At 40.6% G+C, this 22,094-nt stretch overlaps 1 protein-coding gene across 6 annotated transcripts in view; it reads left to right on the top strand.

Annotated features, from left to right (window-relative positions):
• The first annotated feature begins 1,809 nt into the window (after positions 1-1,809).
• The window catches only part of ikzf2 (IKAROS family zinc finger 2), a 35,068-nt gene continuing 14,783 nt past the window's right edge, over positions 1,810-22,094 (top strand). The window contains exons 1-3 of one of the 6 annotated variants that reach the window (XM_076263764.1): positions 1,810-2,107; positions 17,053-17,101; positions 21,663-21,767. In XM_076263764.1, coding sequence (XP_076119879.1) covers positions 17,062-17,101; positions 21,663-21,767 — 145 coding nt within the window. In that variant the 5' untranslated portion in view covers positions 1,810-2,107; positions 17,053-17,061. The other 5 variants (XM_076263763.1, XM_076263765.1, XM_076263760.1 and 2 more) reach the window with 5 other exon arrangements.

Below are 22,094 nucleotides of genomic sequence, written 5' to 3'. Positions count from 1 at the left end.
GTAGGCAGGGGCTGTGAACTGTGCTCAGTCATTAGCTCTAATGCATCTAGTATTGTCACCCTGCAGGTGTCCTTGAATAATTAAATAAAGACAGCTAATTGTTAACACTTTAATATGCAGTGGCCAGGTATTTTACATTACATTTAGCTGTATGTATGAAATTGTTCAGTGATGTATAGTAGTGTACAGTAGCATGCTGAAAAAGTGTGTTTGAATGCCGTGGATTGAACCCCCTGCTACTGTTGTCATTGTTGAAAAACTTGACATGGCATGGAAAAACCTGTGATGCATAGTGGACTGATTGACCCTCTTTTGAATTATTCACATTTACATCCTCTAAGTGTTTACTAAGACACACCAGGTCCTCTCCTTATCAAACACATAGATAGTAACACGCAGCTAGTAAGTTCGAGCACCTCATTCTACAGTATGTGAGGGGAGTGACAGAGGTGTGGAGAAAGACTGCATTAATGTGGTGAGGCCTTTGTGTGTCTACTGTTTAACCAGTGACATTTACAGAGATGCAAGGAGACTGCATGCACAACTGCAAAAGGAAATGGTAGATTGTTGTCCCATTCTGAAGTATAAGGTAAAGCTTTCATTAGCAACAAAGTTAAGCTGACGCCCCAGATAAATGAAACCACGAAAGCACGTTTTCTTTACAGAGTAGTTGTTGAAAAATGCCCTGAAGTGAAGCCTTTTGTTTTGGAAGCTGCCTCTTTGTGTGTTGGGACTGGGAGGGTTGACGTCTGGTTTGTTTTTCTCTTGCAACACCAAGAGAATCTCAAATAGATCAGACCTGCTTTAACAAATTTACAAATTAATATAAATCTTAAAGCAACACCAAAGTTTTTTGTACCTTAAAATGTTTCCAAAATCGTTTCTGTGGTTCATCAACTCATAACAGGGTGAACAGCACTTTCTGCATTCGCTTCGCAGCCCTCTATTGACTATAACCGCACTATGTAAGTTTGCCGGATCGGGTAGCGGATCTGTAGTTCGATGGAATGAGACATAAGAAACTAAAATTTGACTTGCATCTGATGTCGCAATACATCATACTTTCATAAAATCATGCAATATGTTCTACCTTGGCTGTGGACATTGTTATTTGCAAAGCCGGTGCTGGATAAACAAATGGTGCGTGTGACAGAGGAAAAATTCTTTGGTGTTGCTTTAATTTCGTTACACATGTTTGACATCAATAGATAGCAGATTTCTTTCCAGATGTATCTTATATCAGTCAAGTGTTATTTTTCTCCCCTTTTGAGTCGGAAAGATCTCATAATGATTCATATGTTTTATCCAGTCAAGAAAGCCACAGAGGTAAGTTACTGGAATGTGTTACAGTAGTTATATAATCCCTGTCATACATGCACACCTCACGTCAGTGGTAGTGCAAGTGGAACGGAAAAGTGTGCCCTAAACATACAAATCATACAAATGTAATATGAATTTGGCCAAACAACAAATTGTATGGTTGTTTTTAAATTGTACAAGGTGGACACAGGCAAATGCAAATGCTCTAATCCAGAACAGATGTGCACCCAGGGTGCAACCTAGGGTGTTATGATCACCCCAATGTGGTTGCCTCACTGATCTCCATGTGACTGTCAGAGCTGTGACTCATACCAAGAACAGGCCAGCCATACTTACAGAAAAATGTTACCCTTATGCTACCTCTGCCAAGTCTCACGTGCCGTTGCTTTTATCAACCACAAAGATGAGATGATTTTGAGTGGAATTAGTTTCATTGCCAACAGGCACTGATGAGCAGACACAGTACTTGATTGGCAAATGGATGTGGAATCCTAATCAAGCCATGTTTGTATTTCTTTCTAACTTTTTACAATGAGATTTGTGTTTGTTCTTACATAACCTATAATACAGGAGTTTTCAGTAATGCCTGATAATCTTGATGTCAAACTTACGACATATTCTTTCCTGTTGAACTATCATTGCTGATGGGAAAGCTGCTCTTCACCTTATGAATCAAGCATGACACTCGGAGTTGAAGGACTTTTCGCCGCGCTTTTGTGCTTTACTGGAGCTGCTGTAACTCCGTGAATAACACATCATATCCCATCTGCCCGTCACGTCTCTTTCGGTAAGCTCACCTCCCACACGGCACCCAGACAGGTGTGAGGTTAAAACCTGCCAAAACTCCAGAGCAAAGGACACAGGTTTCTCAACTGCCCACGGATCTTGTTTGGTTGCATGGGTTTAACTTTTTTCTTTAAAAAAAAGAAATGGGGGCTGGATGGTGTCTGTTGTCGAGGGGTGTGTTGGAACACAAAGCTGTGGTTTGGAGCACCGTGGTCTGTGTACAGACGGCAGGTGTTCAGCATGTGCACTCAACTTCGTGCACTGCTGCAGAGGGCTTTGGGGTCTTTTGACTCAACATTATATTTTACTGAAACTACTGTTCATTCATAATTTCAACCATTTGAACAAAAACATACAATTATGCTTAATTAAAACTTATGATGGCTGGCAACTAAACATCAATGTTTTGATAAAAATTGAAGTAGCCTACTAGAAAAAAATATAATCAAACATTACTTGTGTTTAATAAAAGCTATAACACGGGCCTTCTCCAATCCATAATTAATTCATAATTATTAAGTCAGGATGGTAACTACAATATCATGCTTGTTTCTCTAATTAACAGTAACAAACTAATTTGTATTGTAGTAAAAACAAAGTGCCTGTTTTATCTCCTTTGAATGACCTATGCTACCCAAATAATTTTGAAGATACTGTGAACTACTCACAAAACTCAACTCCAATATAACTTTTTGTACAACGCTTTGTCAATCATGTTTGTTTTCATTTGTAAATCACACTTAAGTTCAAAGCATATGCTGTGCAGATCAGGGCTATTATATATTAAAAAAAATGTTTTTTTAAAACTGGACCTGTATCATTGCCATTTAATCATATTGTAAGTATTTAAAGTATTGCATCAGAAGATGTGTACACTTTTCATTTCTCCAGTACCGTACTTTCAATCAAAAATCTTTGCTGGAGATGGTAAGAGATAACCTTAGTGTAGGAGGCACATGATGACTCAAGTCTATACCAACTGAAAACCCAACCCTCTCTCTTATCTCCATGGCTAGACAAATGCACCCACCTTCCAGAAACACCGCGTGCCTACAGTACTTCTTTGAAAAGTGTTACCCTCTCATTTCCCTGCAGGATTTCCAGTAACCATGCGTCTCAAGCTCATCTTAAATATGAACAAAACTATTACGACCACAGGTGCTGTCACATTTAAACTCAGATTGAGTCAACATCAAGCACACATTATGAACAGCTGGCTGGAAAAGCAGTCATCCAAAATTATTTCCGCAAAACACAATGGATATTCATTTAACAGAGCACCTAATTTCATTCTCTAGTGAAAGAAGAAGTGTTGAGGTCATCTGGGGATGACATGGCCTGTAACAAATCTAATTCACAATGCTGCTGGGCAAACAAATGGAGCAAGGTGTCCTTGGGTTTGTGTGGGCTCAGTGTCACAGTATGTGACAAATGAGATTTTATTAAAGCCCGCTCTCTTTTAACAACTGAGTATGGGTAAGTGCTTTTTTCACTTTATTATAGACTGACTTCAAAAAAGAGCATGGAAATGTTAGACATTCCTCTGTCTATCAGTGTATCAGTTTGACTGACCTTCTACTGTATGTGTTTTGTATATGAATGAATGGCGTGACAGTCATTTCATGAAATTGAGTTGAAATAGAATTGGCATCATAAAGAACACTAACACCTACCGTGAGATCACAGGAAAGAGAAACAAATTACAAACACATCTTCTGATGCAATATGTCATACTTTGAGAAGCTATCATCCTCTGTATTAGAAGCTATACCTCTGAATAATTGTAGTTAATTCAGATCCTCTTCAATGCTTCAATACACTGTTTTATACCTACCCGCCTACCTACCTCATTTAGTATGGCCAGGAACAACGTCAACTAAGATTGACATTAGAGATGGAAACTGATTCCAGTCCAGGCCTGTTCTGATTTATTCCAGTGGGCCCGTGCCACATCAGGATCAAATCCAAGCCTCATCTCTTCCAAAGTTGGCTGCTCTTGGAACAAGCCATGGTAGCCATACCCATTTGGGAAATGTCTTTTGGCAGGTACTAAGGCCTGTAAGCTCTCAAAGTTTCCCTGAAGCCTTGGACAGCAGAGATTATGTTTCAGCCAGAAACAAGATGACACTGTTGTTGTCAGGATATTGCCATCTGCTCTCCATGGAGTGACTGATAACGGCGGCGAAGGCAGAGTTCCTCAGTTGCAGTGGGAGATGAGGGGTTGATGAGTTTCTATAAGAGTTGGAGGTGTGCTCACGTTCACACAATCAGGTCATGAATCCCACCTTGGTCGCCCAAAACCCAGACCCTACCCCAGAGATTCTGTTTTAAACATAGTCATTACAGGGGAATGCAATAAAAAAGGAGCAATCTCCTGAGTGACAAATTTCCTGGACAGACTGGAAATGAATGAGAATGGTTTGCCCTTCATTAGAGGAGCTGCCCTTGGAAGATGCCGTTCATCAATAGAATTCTTACTTTGCTGCCAGTGCACATCTATTTCCGCATAAAGTTTTGTAGGAGGCTGTCAGGATTATCAATATTGGGTAAACAGCGAATAGACCTCACTGCTCCCCGAGCGCCACTGTTGATGCAGGCAGCTCACTGGGAACAAAGTATAACTATTGCAACGCGATGCGAGGGTAGTTGTATTTCTTACACTATTCTATCAACACAGACATTTACATCGATTGTCTGGAATTTGCCTCGGGTGTACTTTGGAGTGGGTAAGACTGTTTTTAGTGGCAGGCTAACACATACCGTTGACCTGCGAACTCTGCAATTAGAAGGACTGGATGAAACGTGTTGAAAACGGTCTCCACTGATAAATATCCTACTTGCTTACTTGGAAATGAGGTCCTATGTCCAAAATCCTGAACCACCACTTTAAGGAATGAATGGTTGAGGAAATACTATTTAGCTAGATATGAGACATATGAGTACTGATGGCGAGAATGTGATACACAACAAGAGGAGTGCATTTGTGTGTGTGTGTGTGTGTGTGTGTGTGTGTGTGTTTGTTTGTATGTCTGTGGCAGTCTTTGTCTTGATTACCTCATTATCTCAAAGAATAAGGTCGCCAAGAAAAATTGGTGGCCACTTTCTAAAGGAATGACACACCATGTCAATGTCACATATACTTGCTTTCTTTGTGAGATGGGATAGATAGAAAAAAACAAAATAGATGATCTTCACTCTTAGTCTGATCGCACAGCCTTAATTACGGTCTTCAACTAAACAGGGACATATTAATACAGTACATGGCAAAAAGCCCCCAAAGTGCAGTTGTATACACCAGCAAACATTTGCATAGCAGCCTGTCTAATGTTGGTGGTGTGGGAGGACAGCAAACATACATGTCTCGGCCCAGACTCATCAGGCAACGTGAATAACTCTTGTCCCCAATATCTCTCAAGCTGTGAAATACAATGCAGCCCCCACCCCCATCTCTCCCTCCATCTTGTGTCTGATTAAGATATGCAGTGGCGTGAGGATGAATGCCTTCGCACGCCTCTATAAGTCTCGCCTCTGATGAGAGAGAGGGACCTGCTTCATCAGCATGCATAAGGACCCCATTCATCAGGGCTCACCCAGAGTCATGGCGAAAACAGTCTTGCTTCTAGGCTGCGCTACAGCCATTTCAGAATTTTAATGTGTTTGGCATACATGAAGGAGAAATGGAACATCAGTGGGGGAATAATACAGCCAAATTGTATTGCTGGAAGTAGAAATATCGGTTGGATTAGAATGACTAGAGAGGAGTAGTTTGCAAGCATTTCATCTTTAACATTGTGTCAAACACTGCCACTGACTGTCTGTTTACAGTGTGCTTAAAGATTACTATAACTGATGACGTGAATCGATTTACAGTCAGATTACCTGCGTGAACTCTGTGCCCTCTCACTCACATTCTCAAAACTGACTCACTGCTCAGTCATTGTGTCGGGTATGACTGAAACATGGAAAAAACAAATGCCAACCAGTGTGGAGTGGATCTTGGGTGGATAGTGGTCAGTGTCTTGAAAGGTCCAACACTGCCATCTAGCAGTGTCAGCATCACATGGAATGCATTCCTTATCCTCTTGATGATGGTGACAGTGATGATAACAATAGTTGTTGTTGTTGTTGTTTTTAAACAAATTATTGTGAAGATGTTATGTGTAGCTGTGGCAGTAGCAACAGAACAAACATTCACTTTGTGGCGTCAAAAGTGATCCATCTCCTTGTGGACAGAGGTAGTGATGTGTTCCAACAGTTTAGTTATTTTGCTCATTTGCTCATTTTGTAACCAGCTCTACACCCAAATACAAAAAGGAAATAAATATCTTTGACATGTGCAGATATCATGTGTTTAACATCACACGTTTTATTAATTTCAATGAATGAGAAATTCCCTCAAAAGCTGTCTGTGAATTAGATGCTTTCTGTGGGAAAATAAATGTAAATCGAGATTGAAATATCAGAACAAGTGTAAACTTTCATTCTTATTAGCTCAAGATATTGGTTAGTCTTTCAGGAGGAAATGGCACTCTCCTTCAAAACATTTTGGGTTATTTCCCATCTTTGCGATGAAAACATTTCCTGTCAAAAAAAGTGCAGTGCAGTCACGGGCTGCACTGACAGCTGTAGCTTGATCTGCATGCTTGCATGTTCACTGAGTGCCAACGTCCTCCATCCTTCGCAAATGTTGCACAAAATATCCAGCACCAAGTGCTCTGACCCAAAGGTGGTTGCCATCGTTTTCACTTGAGGTTTTCAGTAGCCGTTCTCTTGCTTTTGAGCAGAAAGTGTTAGTGACGCATCCTGTTTTTCATATGCATGGAAGAGTGTTATGAGAGGAAGCTCCTTTGCTCATGAGGATGATGGTTTTGGTGGTTTTGACCTTTTCTATTTTTCTAATTGTTGTCTCTTAGTTGCATGTTACCACAATGTGCAAAGTATCCTGGTTACTGATAGCAACAGCTCCTTTACTTTACCATGCATCCTTTTGTTGCAAAGCATTATTTCAAAAAGTAAAAATGAAATACTTTTATACAGTATGCTGTGTTTGGAGGGGTTTCACGTAAAATCTTCAGAGGGTTTGCAAGACCATACAGTTGGCAAGGTTGAGTAAACTATATCTCAGAAGCTGCAGCATTGTAACTGTTTAAAAAATTTAAACTCAAATTAATATAATCCAATTATTATTTTTAGACAGCCATCTTAAAACAAAGAAAATGGAGAAGTGATTCAGACATTTTAGATATACGTTCTTCTTTTTCTTCTAAATGGATAACGTCATTGAGATTTATATGATTACAAGCTATAACAAGCTTTTTGTTCTAAATGAAAAACATTAAAAGCATGGCAAACAACCCCCTGTGATGTCTGAGCCTTAATTAAAATAATAGAATCCATGAAAAAGAGACAGTAATTTCTCATGACGTATTTAAATTAATTTGATGTTTTTATGAAATGAGTGCCAATATTGTCTTCTATGGAATATTTACTCCTCCATCATTATGACCTCCATCAGTGCTAGCACATTGGTGGTCATGAACCCTCATAGGCTGATAGGGAATAGAATGTGTAAACGCTTGTTTGTGGTGCGTGTGCTCATGGGGCCCTAATTTGAATGCTGGGCAAATGTGCAGAGTTCTCGTGCCTGAACTAACAATATCATCTGGCGTGAGACATCTTTGGCTGAACTAAAGGCATCATCTGGCGTGAGACATCTTTAGCTGAACTAACGGCATCATCTGGCGTGAGACATCTTTAGCTGAACTAACGGCATCATCTGGCGTGAGACATCTTTAGCTGAACTAATGGCATCATCTGGCGTGAGACATCTTTAGCTGAACTAACGGCATCATCTGGCGTGAGACATCTAATGGCATCATCTGGCATGAGACATCTTTAGCTGACACACCAATGTTTGTGCTTAGGATCTTTCTCATTGGCAAACAAATTTTGTGTAGTTATTGAGCAAACTTTAGTTAGACTTTAGATTTCACACTTTGCCTAACATTTAAATTAGGGCCCAAAGAGTCACGTCAACTTAGCCAATAACTACCCATTTATGGTGTAGCACTTAGTGAAAAATGTAAATGCAATAATTAGGCACTTCAGTTGCCAATATCTTGAGGTGAGAAGGTGTGAACCGCACAAAATTTCACACATTTCATTACAACAACCACTAGATGCAAGTTTTGTGAAATTCTGTCTCTAGGATATTTCTATTTCTCTATCTAAAGAGGTGCTTCAGGCATTATGATTTGGTATGCTTACACCAAATGTTGGGTGCTTACACAACAAATGCCACATTTCATGAATGCTATCCATGGGGGGTGCTGCAACTGGCATTACACACATTCACACATACACACACACACACACACTCAGGAGGCCAGAGATGACTGGGACAACCTGCATGGAGTAAGCCCCACAGACTCCTAGGTTAACTATTGATAGACCCTATAAGGCCCCTATACCAATTCACAAAGGGACACATGGACCCCCAGTCTGAATGTCTGATTATTATACAACCCCAAAACAGAAAAGGTTGGGATGTAAAATGTGAATAAAACTGAATGTAATAATCTGCAAATCTCTTAAACTCATATTTACTTGCAAAAAGGACACAGACGACATATCAAATGTTGAAAATGGAAATTTGACTATTTCATGGAAAATGTATGTTACTTTTTTATTTGATACCAGCAACATGTTTAAAAAAAGTTGGGAGGGGTTATCAAAAAGCTGGAAAAGTTCTGTAATGATAAAGAAAACAAAAGGAGGAATATTTCACAACTAATTACGGTAACTGGTAACACAATTGAGTATGAAAAAGAGCATCCCAGAGAGGCAGGGTCTCTTAGAAGTAAAGATGTAGGGGTATTCATCACTCTGTGTAAACCTGTGTGCACAAATGATGAAACAATGTAAATGTAATGCTTCTTAAGATGCATTAAGCTTAAGATGGTGAAGTATTTGGGGAGTTCATTAGCCTGACGAGCCAGACCCACATCAAGATGTAGGGTCTGGGAACTTACCATTGGCACAGCTCAATCCGAGGGGTGGGATAAACGGTTGTCTTTCAAATTTCCTCTTCACAAAATAGAATAGCGCTACAACTCATGAGTCCCATGCATTTTCCCACCAGTGGAGCTAGTTGGCTAGTTGATCAAACTTTTGCCAATTTAAAAAAATCTTAACTCGAGTCACGATTCAAAGGCCGCTGTTCGCCAGCAGCAGCATCCATCTTCTTTGTTTTCAAGTAGCAGGAAATTCACACAGAACCGTTGCCGACTCTATACACGATGTGATTGGCCTAATAGAAGTTTCATTTTTCCAATGGAGAGTTGCTAGACTACCTTGGCTGCAAATTACATTTGCTGCTGCTAGGGTGCGTCTAGATTTCTAGGCTAGAAGTTAATCATTTACAGGACATAATATTATCAAAACATTCAGAGGATCCAGAGAAATCTTTGCAAACAAGGGAAAGAGATGAAAAATGAATTGGATGGCTGTGGTCTTTTGGACCTCAGATGGCACTGCACCAACACAGACCTGTCATTGTATGGGCTCAGGAAAACCTCTGATAACCACTGTGCATAGTTTGATACTCAATTAAAAAACTGAAGCCAAAATTGTGAACTGAGGTGACATGAAAAAAGGTCCTGTGGTTAGACCAATCAAAATTTGCCATTCTTTTTGGAAATCATGGGCTTATCTGGGCTAAAGAGGAGAGGGCCTATCCAAGTATCCAACCTATCCAACTTGTTTTAGTGCTTAGTACAAAATCCAACATATATGACATACAAGACGGCGGATTCCTAAAGAAACGCAAGCACCCACAGCATAAGTTTCTCTAAATTAGCTATGTACCAAAAATTACATTTTACTGTGACTCGAAGAGCTGTAAACAGTGTTGTAAGGCTGCGTGTACAAATCCGCTTGGAGCTCCAGTGGAATTTTGATTTGCTGACGAGAATTCTCGGGCTAACCGTTCATGTGCATGAGAAAGGTTGGGAATAAGCACCCACCAGCCCAGCACTAACCTCCGAGCGTGGTAAACAAAATCGGATATTTCAGGCAGTAAAAGCCCCGTTAAGAACCAAACTAGATTTCGTTCAAATCTCTAATCTCTAATGGTGGAAGTGTGCCTGGTCCTACAAGTATGTACACAGGGTAGTTAAAGTCACTTGCTGCAGTTTGCATCAAGTTGGGGGGCCAAGAGGCTCTTGTGCCCAGGGTGCTTGATTTTACAATCCATCCATGTATACTCTCTCTCTCTCTCTCTCTCTCTCTCTCTCACACACACACACACACACACACACACACACACACACACACACGCACACACGCACATGTATAAACACAGAAACATATAATGATATCCATTAGGGTGTCACCAAAGTACCCATTCACTGTTGAGGTTTGAGGCAGAGCTGTAATCGCCTGTCCATTGCTGTCATGCGGCCAATCATTGGGATGCCCGTGTTTTGTCACTCAGGGAGTGCTCTGTGGTTGGCTGGCTCTCGGTGACTAAGGAAAATATTGTCAGATAGTGTGATGCCGGTGGTCACCTGGGCTCAGTGGCGACAGGATAAATTAGCATTTGTGGTAGGGGGGCTGATGTGGATGTTTAACTGCCAGGATAGAGATGATAGCCTGTCTATTATGGGGCAAAACAAGTGGATACTTCAGTTGAACAGAACAACAGCATGTAAAGGAAAAAGAGAATCCGAGGCACTCATCTTTTGAAAAATATAAACAAGGCCTTTATTTTAATGGCTATATCATGACTTCAACCTTTAAAAACAAGTGAACTCAGCTTTTTTAAATAAAAAGCATTTTGGACAACAGTACAGGAAAACAACAGTGGCTTTGTCTTAAGATTAAACCCAAATGCAGCATGAGTTCTGTTACTCTGGAAAGAAAGCTCAACTCAGCCAATATGTTCCCTTATGCATGAGGGATGTATGGCGGAATGAAATTAGGTAACCTATTGCCCTTCTGCAGTAGGGCACCTGTTCAAATGCACCAGAATACTGGAAATTACATCTACTCAGTTGAAAACATTATGGGGGAGGAACCCCAGACCCACGCTAAAATGTCCCACCCACATTATTCTTCCTACGCCCATGGTCAGAACCAACATCATTCTGTGACAGAAACAGCAACCCAGGCACTCCAGATAAGTGATAATGGAAGGAAGCAATAGAACCTTTCCCCCTTTTCCCTTCCCTTAATGTGGAGCTATGCCTCTCAATCCAGCCAACTTCAGCTTTCAACTTTAGGCAAATGAGGAGGCAACACGTCACTCCATTACGACGTCCCTAGCAGAAATGATATCGCAACAAAGATGATACCCACACTACCATTCATCTGTTTCTCAATATAATTCAGTTTTGATACAGCTGGACCGATGTCATAAAACAGTTGCTAATGATATTTTTTTCCAGCAAAATGAATTACTTTGCAAATGTGTACATATACCAACAGCTTGATTTGAAGATGTTAACTTAAAGATGGCCTTAATCAGTGTATTTGTCAGTTTTCATTAATGTCATCACAGAGGCCTTTGACTGATGACACAGGGGCGGGGGGGGGGGGGGAATGGTAATGGAAACCCCAAACACAAGTGGTCTGCTGTTTTAGCTGAAGCCATGGAATAAAGAGAGAGAGACACAGAGAGAGCGAGAGAGAGACAGAGAGAGCGAGAGAGAGTAACCTGGGGAGAAGAGGGGGTTGGAGAGGGAGGGGTTGCTTAACGGTTTCTCCTCCACTTCAAACAGTGCGTGTGAGTGGTGGAAACTTGGTGGAGCGCATAAGCGATTGCCATTGATGGGGACCACACTGCGTATCAAGGGTTGATGGTGTAAAGTAAACAGACACGTAAGCACTGAGTGTGAAAAGATGCCATGCAACAACACAACTCTGATGTGACCTAGAAAATATATAACACACCTGTGATTTCTTTAGGCCTTTCGGCTTTGAATTAACTTTGACATAGCCATTAAAAGTATTGTATAGTGCTTAAAGCATCATTGAAAAAACAACTAGTTTTTCTTTCATTCGCTCAATCTTGATACTGCACTTCAAGGTTTCACAGAAACTGTGACATATAATGGAAATTACATATAATGTGTCATAGGATCAATGAAAACAGGCAACTGTAAATGATAGAACAGACGTAACACTGCATCAAATGGCCATGAGAAAGACAGTATGACTGATCTCTTTCTGTGTTTTGTAGTGATTCTACCAGAAAAAAAAGTTACACTGATGGGTATCAGTCATCATGATGTTTTGTTTTTAAACGTATGGCAGCATATGGTGTACAAGGCCAGGATTTATGAGAACACGCCATTGCTGATGTTTTGTTAATGCGCTATACTAAATAAAACTGACTTGACTTGACTTAATGCCTACTTAGATCTGTTTATGTAAGGATGAGGGGGAAACAGTTGACTATGGAGTAAATTTGTCTTTGTTTTGATCTAAAAAGAAGCACCATTTCTTATTCATCCCAAAGAAGATGCTCCTTTAGTTCTGACTACACCATAACAATTACTGCAAGCATGCCATTTGTATTCTCTGAAATTGTGGCCAGGTCCACTATCCTGTGTTTTCTGGCAGGTGGGTAACTTGGTCTTTCATCCATTTTGGATTTTGCATCACTTGTCGACATGGACTGACTCAAAAATGTCTACACATTCATCAGCTATCTCGGTGACAAATAAACAAAGCTAAGCAGCAGTAGGAATGGTTCTTCATGACCTGAGTAAAGTTTTTCAAGCAAAATGTTGGTGGGTAAATGTGGGTGGGAGCAAATAGACACCATTTGCTTGTTTTATGGGTGAAAAGGGGTGTCATCTGTAGACTGTAGATACATTTTTAAAATGATAAACCTCAACTTTGTCATATAAAATTATACTTAAACCCCACACTGAGAACCACTGATCTAATCTAATGCACTTTTTGTCAAATTCAGAAAATTGCTCCTCAATGTATATGCCCATTCTGTGTGCTGGACCTTTTACCAGAACTGTGTATTTTTTAAGTATGAAATGAGGCATCATGTGTGTTTGTGAAAAAGTAAGTGCACCTATTCCGTAGCTGTCTCTCTCTCTGTTTGTGTGTGTGTGTGTGTGTGTGTGTTGGAGAGAGATCATGTGTGTGTAAGTTAAATTTAAGTTATCACAAATGCCAATTTGATATTTTAGCCATCCTAACAAGATGACCTGTATTGGTTCCAAGTAGGTCATGCAAGATTTGTCATTTACTGACCACAAGAGGGAGTCTTACAGAATAACCTCACTTACCTGTAAAACAATGGCATTCATGATGAAATTGACATGTGGTGCCTGTCTGATAAAACGAGCGTTTTAACCCATTGTATGACATTTTCAACATGTGTTTTCCACATAAAAAAAACTTCGTTGGTTCAGTTAATACTTCTCACTCTTAGAAAGTGTTTTGCAATTAAATAGCTTACTCTGCACACACCAGGATGAAGGGTGTTCCCTCCCAATGTTGTAAAATGTGCAACAAGTGCAGAAGTGTGCAATGTCGCATTGTGGAGGCCTTGGGGTCTTTTACCACAGTCTTTGAAAGGTTCTCCGACATACAGTTTTCTAGAATAACCACTGAGGATTCCTCTGTAAACTTAAGACTTACTGATGTATCTTACATCTTACATGTTATATAACAATAATAATAGGTCCTTGTCTTTTTGTGTATATTGTGTGGAACATTGGTCTAATGTGTAAAAAGTACGCTATAACAAACCATTGAATATCAAAAGTGGGTGTAATATTCAGTATTACAATAAATGAACTCGTAAAATAAATGTCATTAACAATGTCAGCGATGGTAACATCAACCTTTAAGTCCTGCAATCGATTGCCGAATGCAGATATTAGGCTATAGCTTTCGCAGAGGGATCCGTTTCTCTGCGCTAGACCAAGTTACCAGAATAGCTTCTCTGCATGCTATGCCTTCGAAGATGGAGGAAGTAAACGAAGGAATAACTGCAGCAGTTGAAAAATACGTTACAGTTCAGCTTTACACAGCAGTGCTGGCGAGTGTGCAAAATGCTTGAGATGTCTCGCGCTAAAGTGACGACCGGGAAGATTCCATCCCAGCGTTGAGGTAAAACAAACATGCAAACAATAAAACAAGAATTCATACAAGGCAATGTGGGAATTACCAGTATAAACGAAAACAGTTATCACAAGTAAATTATGATTAGAAGGTTCGCGAAGTCTATATTTAACTGTCACAAGTAACCCGAAAGCACGTAAAACGGGACTGCAGCATCGTGTCAGCTTTACAGACAAGTGCGTCGATAAATGACTTGCGCTCTCAAGTGACAGGTGAAGAAATGCTTATCGGATCACTTGTTGCTACAGAAGGATTGCAGTGGTGGATACAAAGTTGAGACTGCGGCAATGCGCATTGTAAGTACAAATCTTCCATTGTATCCTTTAGACCTTGGATCTATTGATCTTTGCTGAAATTATTTGGTGGATTTGGAGGGGGATAAATTGATACCCTGCCATATTATGGTAACCAATCCATGTTCATTACGCCAAAGACCTTACTATTAAACATGTTAGGTCAATTAATCTTGGTGTTACATAAAATGGCTGTAGTTAGGGTAGGTTCGAATATCGTTGAGTCTACCATTGTATCGACCTATAAACCAACTGATGAAATCCCAACTCCTTTTCTCTGCTGCAAATAGGCAGGTCCCTCTCCCTTACTTTGCCTAATTCCTTAGGAACCGGTGGATCAGGTTTATTATTTTTTTTCTTCCATTTTCCTAGATTGTTTCGGTGTTGTCGTCAACTGACCGTCTTGGGATCACTACTGAGTTTTCTCGCAAGACATTTTCTGAAGAATAGATTAAACTGAGGGCATTCTCTGTTGAAGTAGTCTACATGCAACAGGTGTGGGGTCGTATGTGAGGTGGAAAAGTTGATGGGCTATGCAAAGGAAGTACAGACGTAGGCTACTCCAGGAGTAAACGTGCTCCTTAACTCTTTTAGTCTACTTTTGGTGCAAAGTCTCCTCCTATCGCTCCTATCGCTCCCTGTAAAGACGAGCTTGAAAATCTTGCGTCGTTCATATTATCTGAACCTTTCTATAGGAAGCCAAAAATATCTAGGATCATACGAAGCATCCCTCGAGGTTTTCGCTCGTCCATTTAACTCGAATTAGAGGGGCCGCTCAACAGTTAGCCCTTCAGGGGACCCGTACAGGTAAAGACAGTTCAACAGTTCATTTGACAACTCTTGCCATCTGTTTGTCTTTTGTATACAGTCGATTAAGAGATTCATATGCGAAGTTCTTTCTTTCTGTCTCTCTGCTACTCTCGGTGTATTTCCCTCTGTGAGTGTGTGTGCATTCAAGATAACTTACAAAATATGTTGTCCAATACCTGAGCAAACTTAGGCCTACTATACTTTATGGATACAGTGTTTACATGGCCAATAATTAAGCCAAATCTGTGTTTTTACAATTACCCTATTATTGTTTTATGGTAGAAAATCGTCTAACAAAAAGTCTTTATATAGCCTACTGTACCTAAGGTCGAGCTGTCTTCTACCAATAGAGCTCAGCCATAAGTCCTATCTGAATTAACTCATCACAGCACGTGGATGCTGCACTTTTTGTTTGTAACAGTTTGATGTCAATAGGTCTAACCAACGTTCATCATGTCATGTAGATGTTCTGATAGTTCCTTAAACACTGATGTTAATCCACTCTGTACTGAATATGAGCCTACATTGTTGACAGGAAGTCAGAACAATGATACAACCAAAAATAAGCAAGAAAGCTTTTGAATTTCATCAGTTTCCATGTTAATCTCATTCTGATGTGTTATCCCCCTACATAGTATGACAAATTGGCTTCCAAATAAAAAACAGTAAATGATTTTCAATGACCTCACACTAAAAAAATCTTCATGTTTATGTGGCATCAAAATGTATGAATTGTAATTGGTGGAATATTAGATGCAGGTCTGAATAGATGATGTAGGCCTAGGACTACTATTAAACAAGCTACTGTTCATTGAAACAAATACCCCAGGGATGATAGCGAGTGACCCAAGACATATTTGCATTTCCAGGCCAAAAATGACTAATTTTGTGAAATGTGAAGTTACTGTATGTCCTTACTGAATATAAGAAACGGTAGTCCTATAGGCCCAACCAGGTAGCCTACTCGTTTGACTTGGTTTACTGCTGACATCTGACTATTGTAGGCCTGGTTCTTATCTTAGCAGTACTTCATGTTGAAGTGCATCCTTTTCACAGGACCTTTTAACCATTTCAAGAAACAAGACCATGTATTTATGTATCGCTTGAATCATGATTTGGTTGCTATATGTGTTACTTCTCTTACATTCTACACTTTTGTTTGAGGAACAAGGCACTTGACACTTGTGAAAGTTCAGTTCAGTCAATAGCGGCTAAATATCCTAGTGACATTTTGATTCAAATGGCAATGTCAAATGTTGATACCGTTTAATTATACTTTTGCAAAAAATACATATGTTAAAAGAATATTTATGAATATGTTGAATAAAGAATATGTTGCGATCAGTAATAAAGAAAATAAAAACAGAAAATAATTATAAATATAATTTCAATTAATTATTTGGGTATTATACACCCATTTTCATTCCTGATTCTCAATCAGTTACGTGATGATAATTTGTAGTATGCAAATCAAATGAAGTCGAACTGACATTTTGTAGTGAAAAAGTGTTTGACTTGAAATTACATCATGACAATTGTCTTCACTTTAGCCACTTTGCTTTTATTGATCTGTGGAAGTGAGCCTATGGTTGGATGTAGATGTTTGTGGGTGGTTAGCAAACACGGTCTCATTTTCAAGGGGCCCAGTGTCAGAAGTTCCACTCTAAATGGATGTCTTCCTTACTTCCTACAGTCCTGCCCAATGACTATGGAGACGGAGACATCAGATGGATATCTTACTAGTAAGTTCCTATTTTCATTGTCATATACTCCAATGTTCCTAATGAATTGATTCAGAATCTTTATATCTGATATGTAGGCATATTAGTTGAAATGTATTAGTGGTCCACGCAATTGGGCTGTGCTAATTTCTTTTCCGCGTAAACACAAGTAAATTCTCTACTCATTTCCTTTGCAGTTTCGTTTTTTTCTCTTAAATGCTCCAGCAGATGTATATCTTTCAACCTTGTTTAGGAGGAACTACAATACTTCCTTTTTTCAATATGCATCACTGGCATAAACTTGTATTGTAATGTTCTGAATTGGCTCCCACCTCAATAATCAATAGTACAGTAATACAGTAAGTATTATAGTAATAGATGGACAAAGATTCATGATGTGGTATTGTAAAATGTACCTTGGATGCTTCCAGTGGAGTGGTAGAGTAATAGTTGTTTACTGTAGGTAATAATGTGGCAGCCACAGATAAAGTCAATATTGTCATGATTATGAAGCTTTTATCATGTTAAGTTGAAAACAAATGAAGTGGATTAATTGCATGAAATGTGCTGTATGGACATGGGAGTAGGTTTCTTAACATATAATTTGCAGTCCTTATCAAGTCCCTGGATAGCTGCATTTGCATGGTGTGATTGCTGTTGTGTACTCATTGAGCATGTTCTCCTTTATGGTCATGGTATGTAAATATGATGTGATTTTAATGCACACTTATGTATACTTGAGGGAACTATAAGGGAAGGGTGGCTGAATTAGTGCTTTAAGTGTAATTTTGACTTTTACATACATATGCATATGAGGCAATTTTTCTGTGCAACTAATATATTGTGTAATATTGTATGTTATACGTAAACTTAGTATTCCTCAAACTATTTCTTTCCAATTAAGATGGAAAAAACAGATATTTAGAAATCAACCGTTTGAAAGAGTGTAAAGTGGTGTGTGCATAATGTGGAACATCTCGGTGCAGCTGATTGCCTTGCTGCACTGCTATGATAGGAGAAGAGACACATGTTGCACTCCAATCCTGCAAATGACTGTAGTATACTCTTGGCTTCCCTAGAGATTTCTTATCTGGATAGTGCTACAGTACCAGGTGCTTTGTGGTACCTTCCCAGCCGCTTGCTCCCCCACATATTCCCTCAGATGGAACGTACTGATAAAACAACTTTGTTTTCAAAATTCTTGCAGGTGTCTTGGAATGTATTTATTTATTTATTTAGTTAGTTATTTAATTCAGGAGAACCCACAATTGACAAACCAACATTATTTTAATAATTGTGATCAGAAAATATGATTACTTGCATACTAGAGTGGGCTTGAAGTGTGTGTGTGTAATGTCGTGTTTTGCAATGATCGTTTAGTTTCTTTAATTATGACCATATCTTGGATGACTTCCATGACCAAAAGACATATAAGTATGTTTTGGACACCTTGCAGTATAGATCACATACTTGGTTGTTATGAAACTCAAACACGTTTTTCTGCATCAACTACAGTACTATGCAGTTGGTTCCCTTTATGGACATTTCCACATTTTACCAGCATAGTACTGGTCCTCTGCTAGGTCTGATTCGGTCTCCCTCTGTACTATACTGTGCAGAGTGCCTGGGCTTGATATGACCTCTCCATTTTTTATCAAGCGTCATGTTCAAGTTCCTATGACCTTATTTGGACAGTACAATTTCAACCTATACAGTACCAGTGTGCTTGACTAAGAATGCTGAATTGTGCTGTAGTTTGTATTTGATACAGAGGGATAATCTGGAGGTGTGGGGCCTGACAGGAAAAACCTGATTTGCACTCCTATGTTGTGTTCTCAACATGCCACAACCAATCGGTTGTTCCTGTAGAAAGCAGTTTTCTACTGTTCTCCATCCAGCCATGGCAATGACTCCATTGAACTTTTTTTTTATCTCCTCCAAACCTTTCACTGGTCAGTATCCGTTGATAAATCTGTGCACTTCATGGTGAATATGCAGACTGAAAAAAAATTGAAAAAATTGAGACTATAATTATCTGTCATGAAATACGGTCAGTCTCTTTAACAGGAAACATTGAAGATAAAATAGATAGTTGAAAAAAAGTGGTTTAGTATCTCTTTCTTTCTCTCTCTCTCTCTCTCTCTCTCTCTCTCTCTCTCTCTGTATTTTGGCCACCAACGCATGGAAACATGGGTTTCAAGTTGTATCCAGTCTCTGGCTGGTGTCCATATTGACTCAGTCCTGGAGCAGAGTGAATCATCTTGATTCTTACTCAGCAGTCTCCAGGGTCAGACCCATAGTCACTCCTGTAGTCTCCGTCGGGCCTACGGGTTCTCAGCATGGGGGCAGTGGATTTCTCAATATTATCCGGATGCCGTGCCTCGCGCCTGGCTCTTATCAGAGCTTCAGTCAGTCAACTGAGTTGGAGATGAAGACAGGCAAACAACAAAGTAGGTGTAATGACTGAAACCCCACTGAGAGGTGGACTGCGAAAAGCGCACAGAAAAAGAGAGGGAGGGGTGTCAAGCTGGAGCGTGCGTGTACACTGTCTGTTCCACACAGACGTCTGTATCCAGGCCTTCACTGCTTGTGTTGTCGGGCTTCTTTTAGAGATACTGTGGCTGTATGTTTTCTCTTTTTGTGATATCAATAAAAGTGCATTTGAAAAGGGAGCTAAAAGGGATTAGAACAAGCGTTTGAAAAGGGAGCTAAAAGGGATTAGAACAAGCGAAAGAGACAGGGAGAGGGTGAGAAAAAGAGAGAGACCGTCATCTATAACACCTTCTGCTGGGAGTGAAAAAAAAAAAAAAAAAGTCTATTTTTGTTTCACTCTGCTAGCAGAAACTGAAAAAGTGCATTTGATTTGTGAAAGCAGCCAGGCCCTCTGCAGCCATAGACGGGGCCTCAGAGCCATGTGCTGGCCCTGGCCTTACTTGGGGTGTAGCGCTGTTATGGAAAATCCTCCCTTCCGATGTCATTCAAATTGGAGACGCCGCTAGTGTCCCGTTTCCAGGGGATGGCTGGTCACCTGAGATTTCCCTCTCAACCCCCAGCTCAGTAACCGGACACGGGCTCTGGGATTGTGTCATTGACGGCGTCTCCTGGTGAGCCTCACTCACTGGCTGACAGGCCCTGTCACGCGCCACGAGCGCAGAGAAAGCCGACTCGCGTTGTCTGCCACCGCTTAAATCTTTTTTGTGTTCATTAAATTCTCAAAACAGCCGTGTTCATGTTTCAGCCACCTTCAACATTTAGGGTTGTAGGTCACAGTCTCTCTCATTTTTACAATGTGCCGCACAATAGTTGGAAAGACAAAACAACTATCTGAAAAGCTGTGAATGCCGTCAGTGTGACATGCTTGCATAGACTCATTTCTGGTCTTGTGGAGTGCACATATACTCTGAGAAATGACTGACCACAACAGCACAATCTGATTAGGTGTAAACATTTACTGCTATTTTTAATGTAGCTTCTCAGCTGCAGAAGGTTGGCCTGAAGAAATGGGTTTTCATTTCAATAATGTGGGGAGAGTGGACGCTAAGGCTTGTAGTATTTTGGGTTGCGGAGATGGAGACCTGTTCTACAAGTGATCCTATGGGATGTGAAACCTCCTTAGCGGGGGTACACGGCTGTTGCCGGGTGCTTTGTGTGGCCGGCTCCGAAGGGGTCAGATGGTAACGGGATAAGGGAGGAAGGGATTGCTCTCCCTGAGTGGACACAGCAGCACCAGATCATGTCCCTGCGTCGGCCGAGTGCTGAGAGACGAGGAAATCCAATCTGAATCAGGAGGATGTGGCTGAAAGCCCACGAGAGTCCAGCGCTCGAGAGACTGGAGCATATGCCGCCACTGGTCGCTGTCGCTTTGTAAGGCCACTTGTGTGACAGAAATTCGTCTGTTTGGTGTTGAATGGCAAGTGGGGAATACGCTGTCTTTGGATTTATATTGTTTGTATTGCACTCTTGGGATATTAAGACAACCCAGGATATTATCAATAGCTTCATTCTCCAATAGTAATGTATTTCCCGAGCAGCTCTCTCTCCTCTCTCTGTCTCTCTCTCTCTCTCTCTCTCTCTCTCTGTCTCTCTCTCTCTCTCTCTCTGTCTCTCTCTCTCTCTCTCTCTCTCTCTCTGTCTCTCTCTCTCTCTCTCTCTGTCTCTCTCTCTCTCTCTCTCTCTCTCTCTCTCTCTCTGTCTCTCTCTCTCTCTCTCTCTCTCTCTCTCTCTCTGTCTCTCTCTCTCTCTCTCTCTCTCTCTCTCTCTCTCTCTCTCTCTCTCTCTCTCTCTCTCTCTCTCTCTCTCTCTCTCTCTCTGTCTCTCTCTCTCTCTCTCTCTCTCTCTCTGTCTCTCTCTCTGTCCATATGCTTCTGTATTTCCCTCTCCTACTATCATCTTTTCTTCCCCTTCTTATCTTTTCTCTCTTAAGCGGACACAGTGACATGACATTTTTCTGCAACAAATCCTTTGCTTATAACTGAATGAACTTGAGACTGTGAAACGTCTTCGATTTTTTTATGCATGCTGTCTTCAACACGACCTGAGTGAAGTTGACGTCCTTGGAACTTTGTTGCTGTCTGTCTCCTAGGTAACGGAAACTGCTCTCCCAGGAAGGAGAACCCGAGAATGCTGGTGGACCTGTCAACCAGCACGCCTAATGGGCAGCATTCCCAAAGTCCTGTGTCACCCACTGGTAAGTACTACTCTCTATGACCAAATCCGCCCTCTCTCTCTACACACACACACACACACACACACACACATATACACACTCACTCACTCTCTCTCTCTCTCTTTCTCTCTCTCTCTCTCACACACACACACACACACACACACAAACACACCACATACAACACACTCACTCACATACACACACACACACACACACACACACACACACACACACACACCACATTCACTCTCTTACACACACACACACACCCACACACACACACACAGTCACACACACACACGCACACGCACACGCACACTCACACGCACACGCACACGCACACACACA

This window comes from Alosa pseudoharengus, unplaced genomic scaffold, assembly GCF_046254945.1.
Source record: "Alosa pseudoharengus isolate Yale_2024_CS ecotype anadromous, Long Island Sound unplaced genomic scaffold, YU_APseudo_1.1 YU_APseudo_1.1_scf_3, whole genome shotgun sequence".
Lineage (NCBI taxonomy): Eukaryota > Metazoa > Chordata > Actinopteri > Clupeiformes > Clupeidae > Alosa > Alosa pseudoharengus.
The sequence above is the reverse complement of the archived record's forward strand: the minus strand, read 5'-3'. Positions and strand labels throughout refer to the sequence as shown.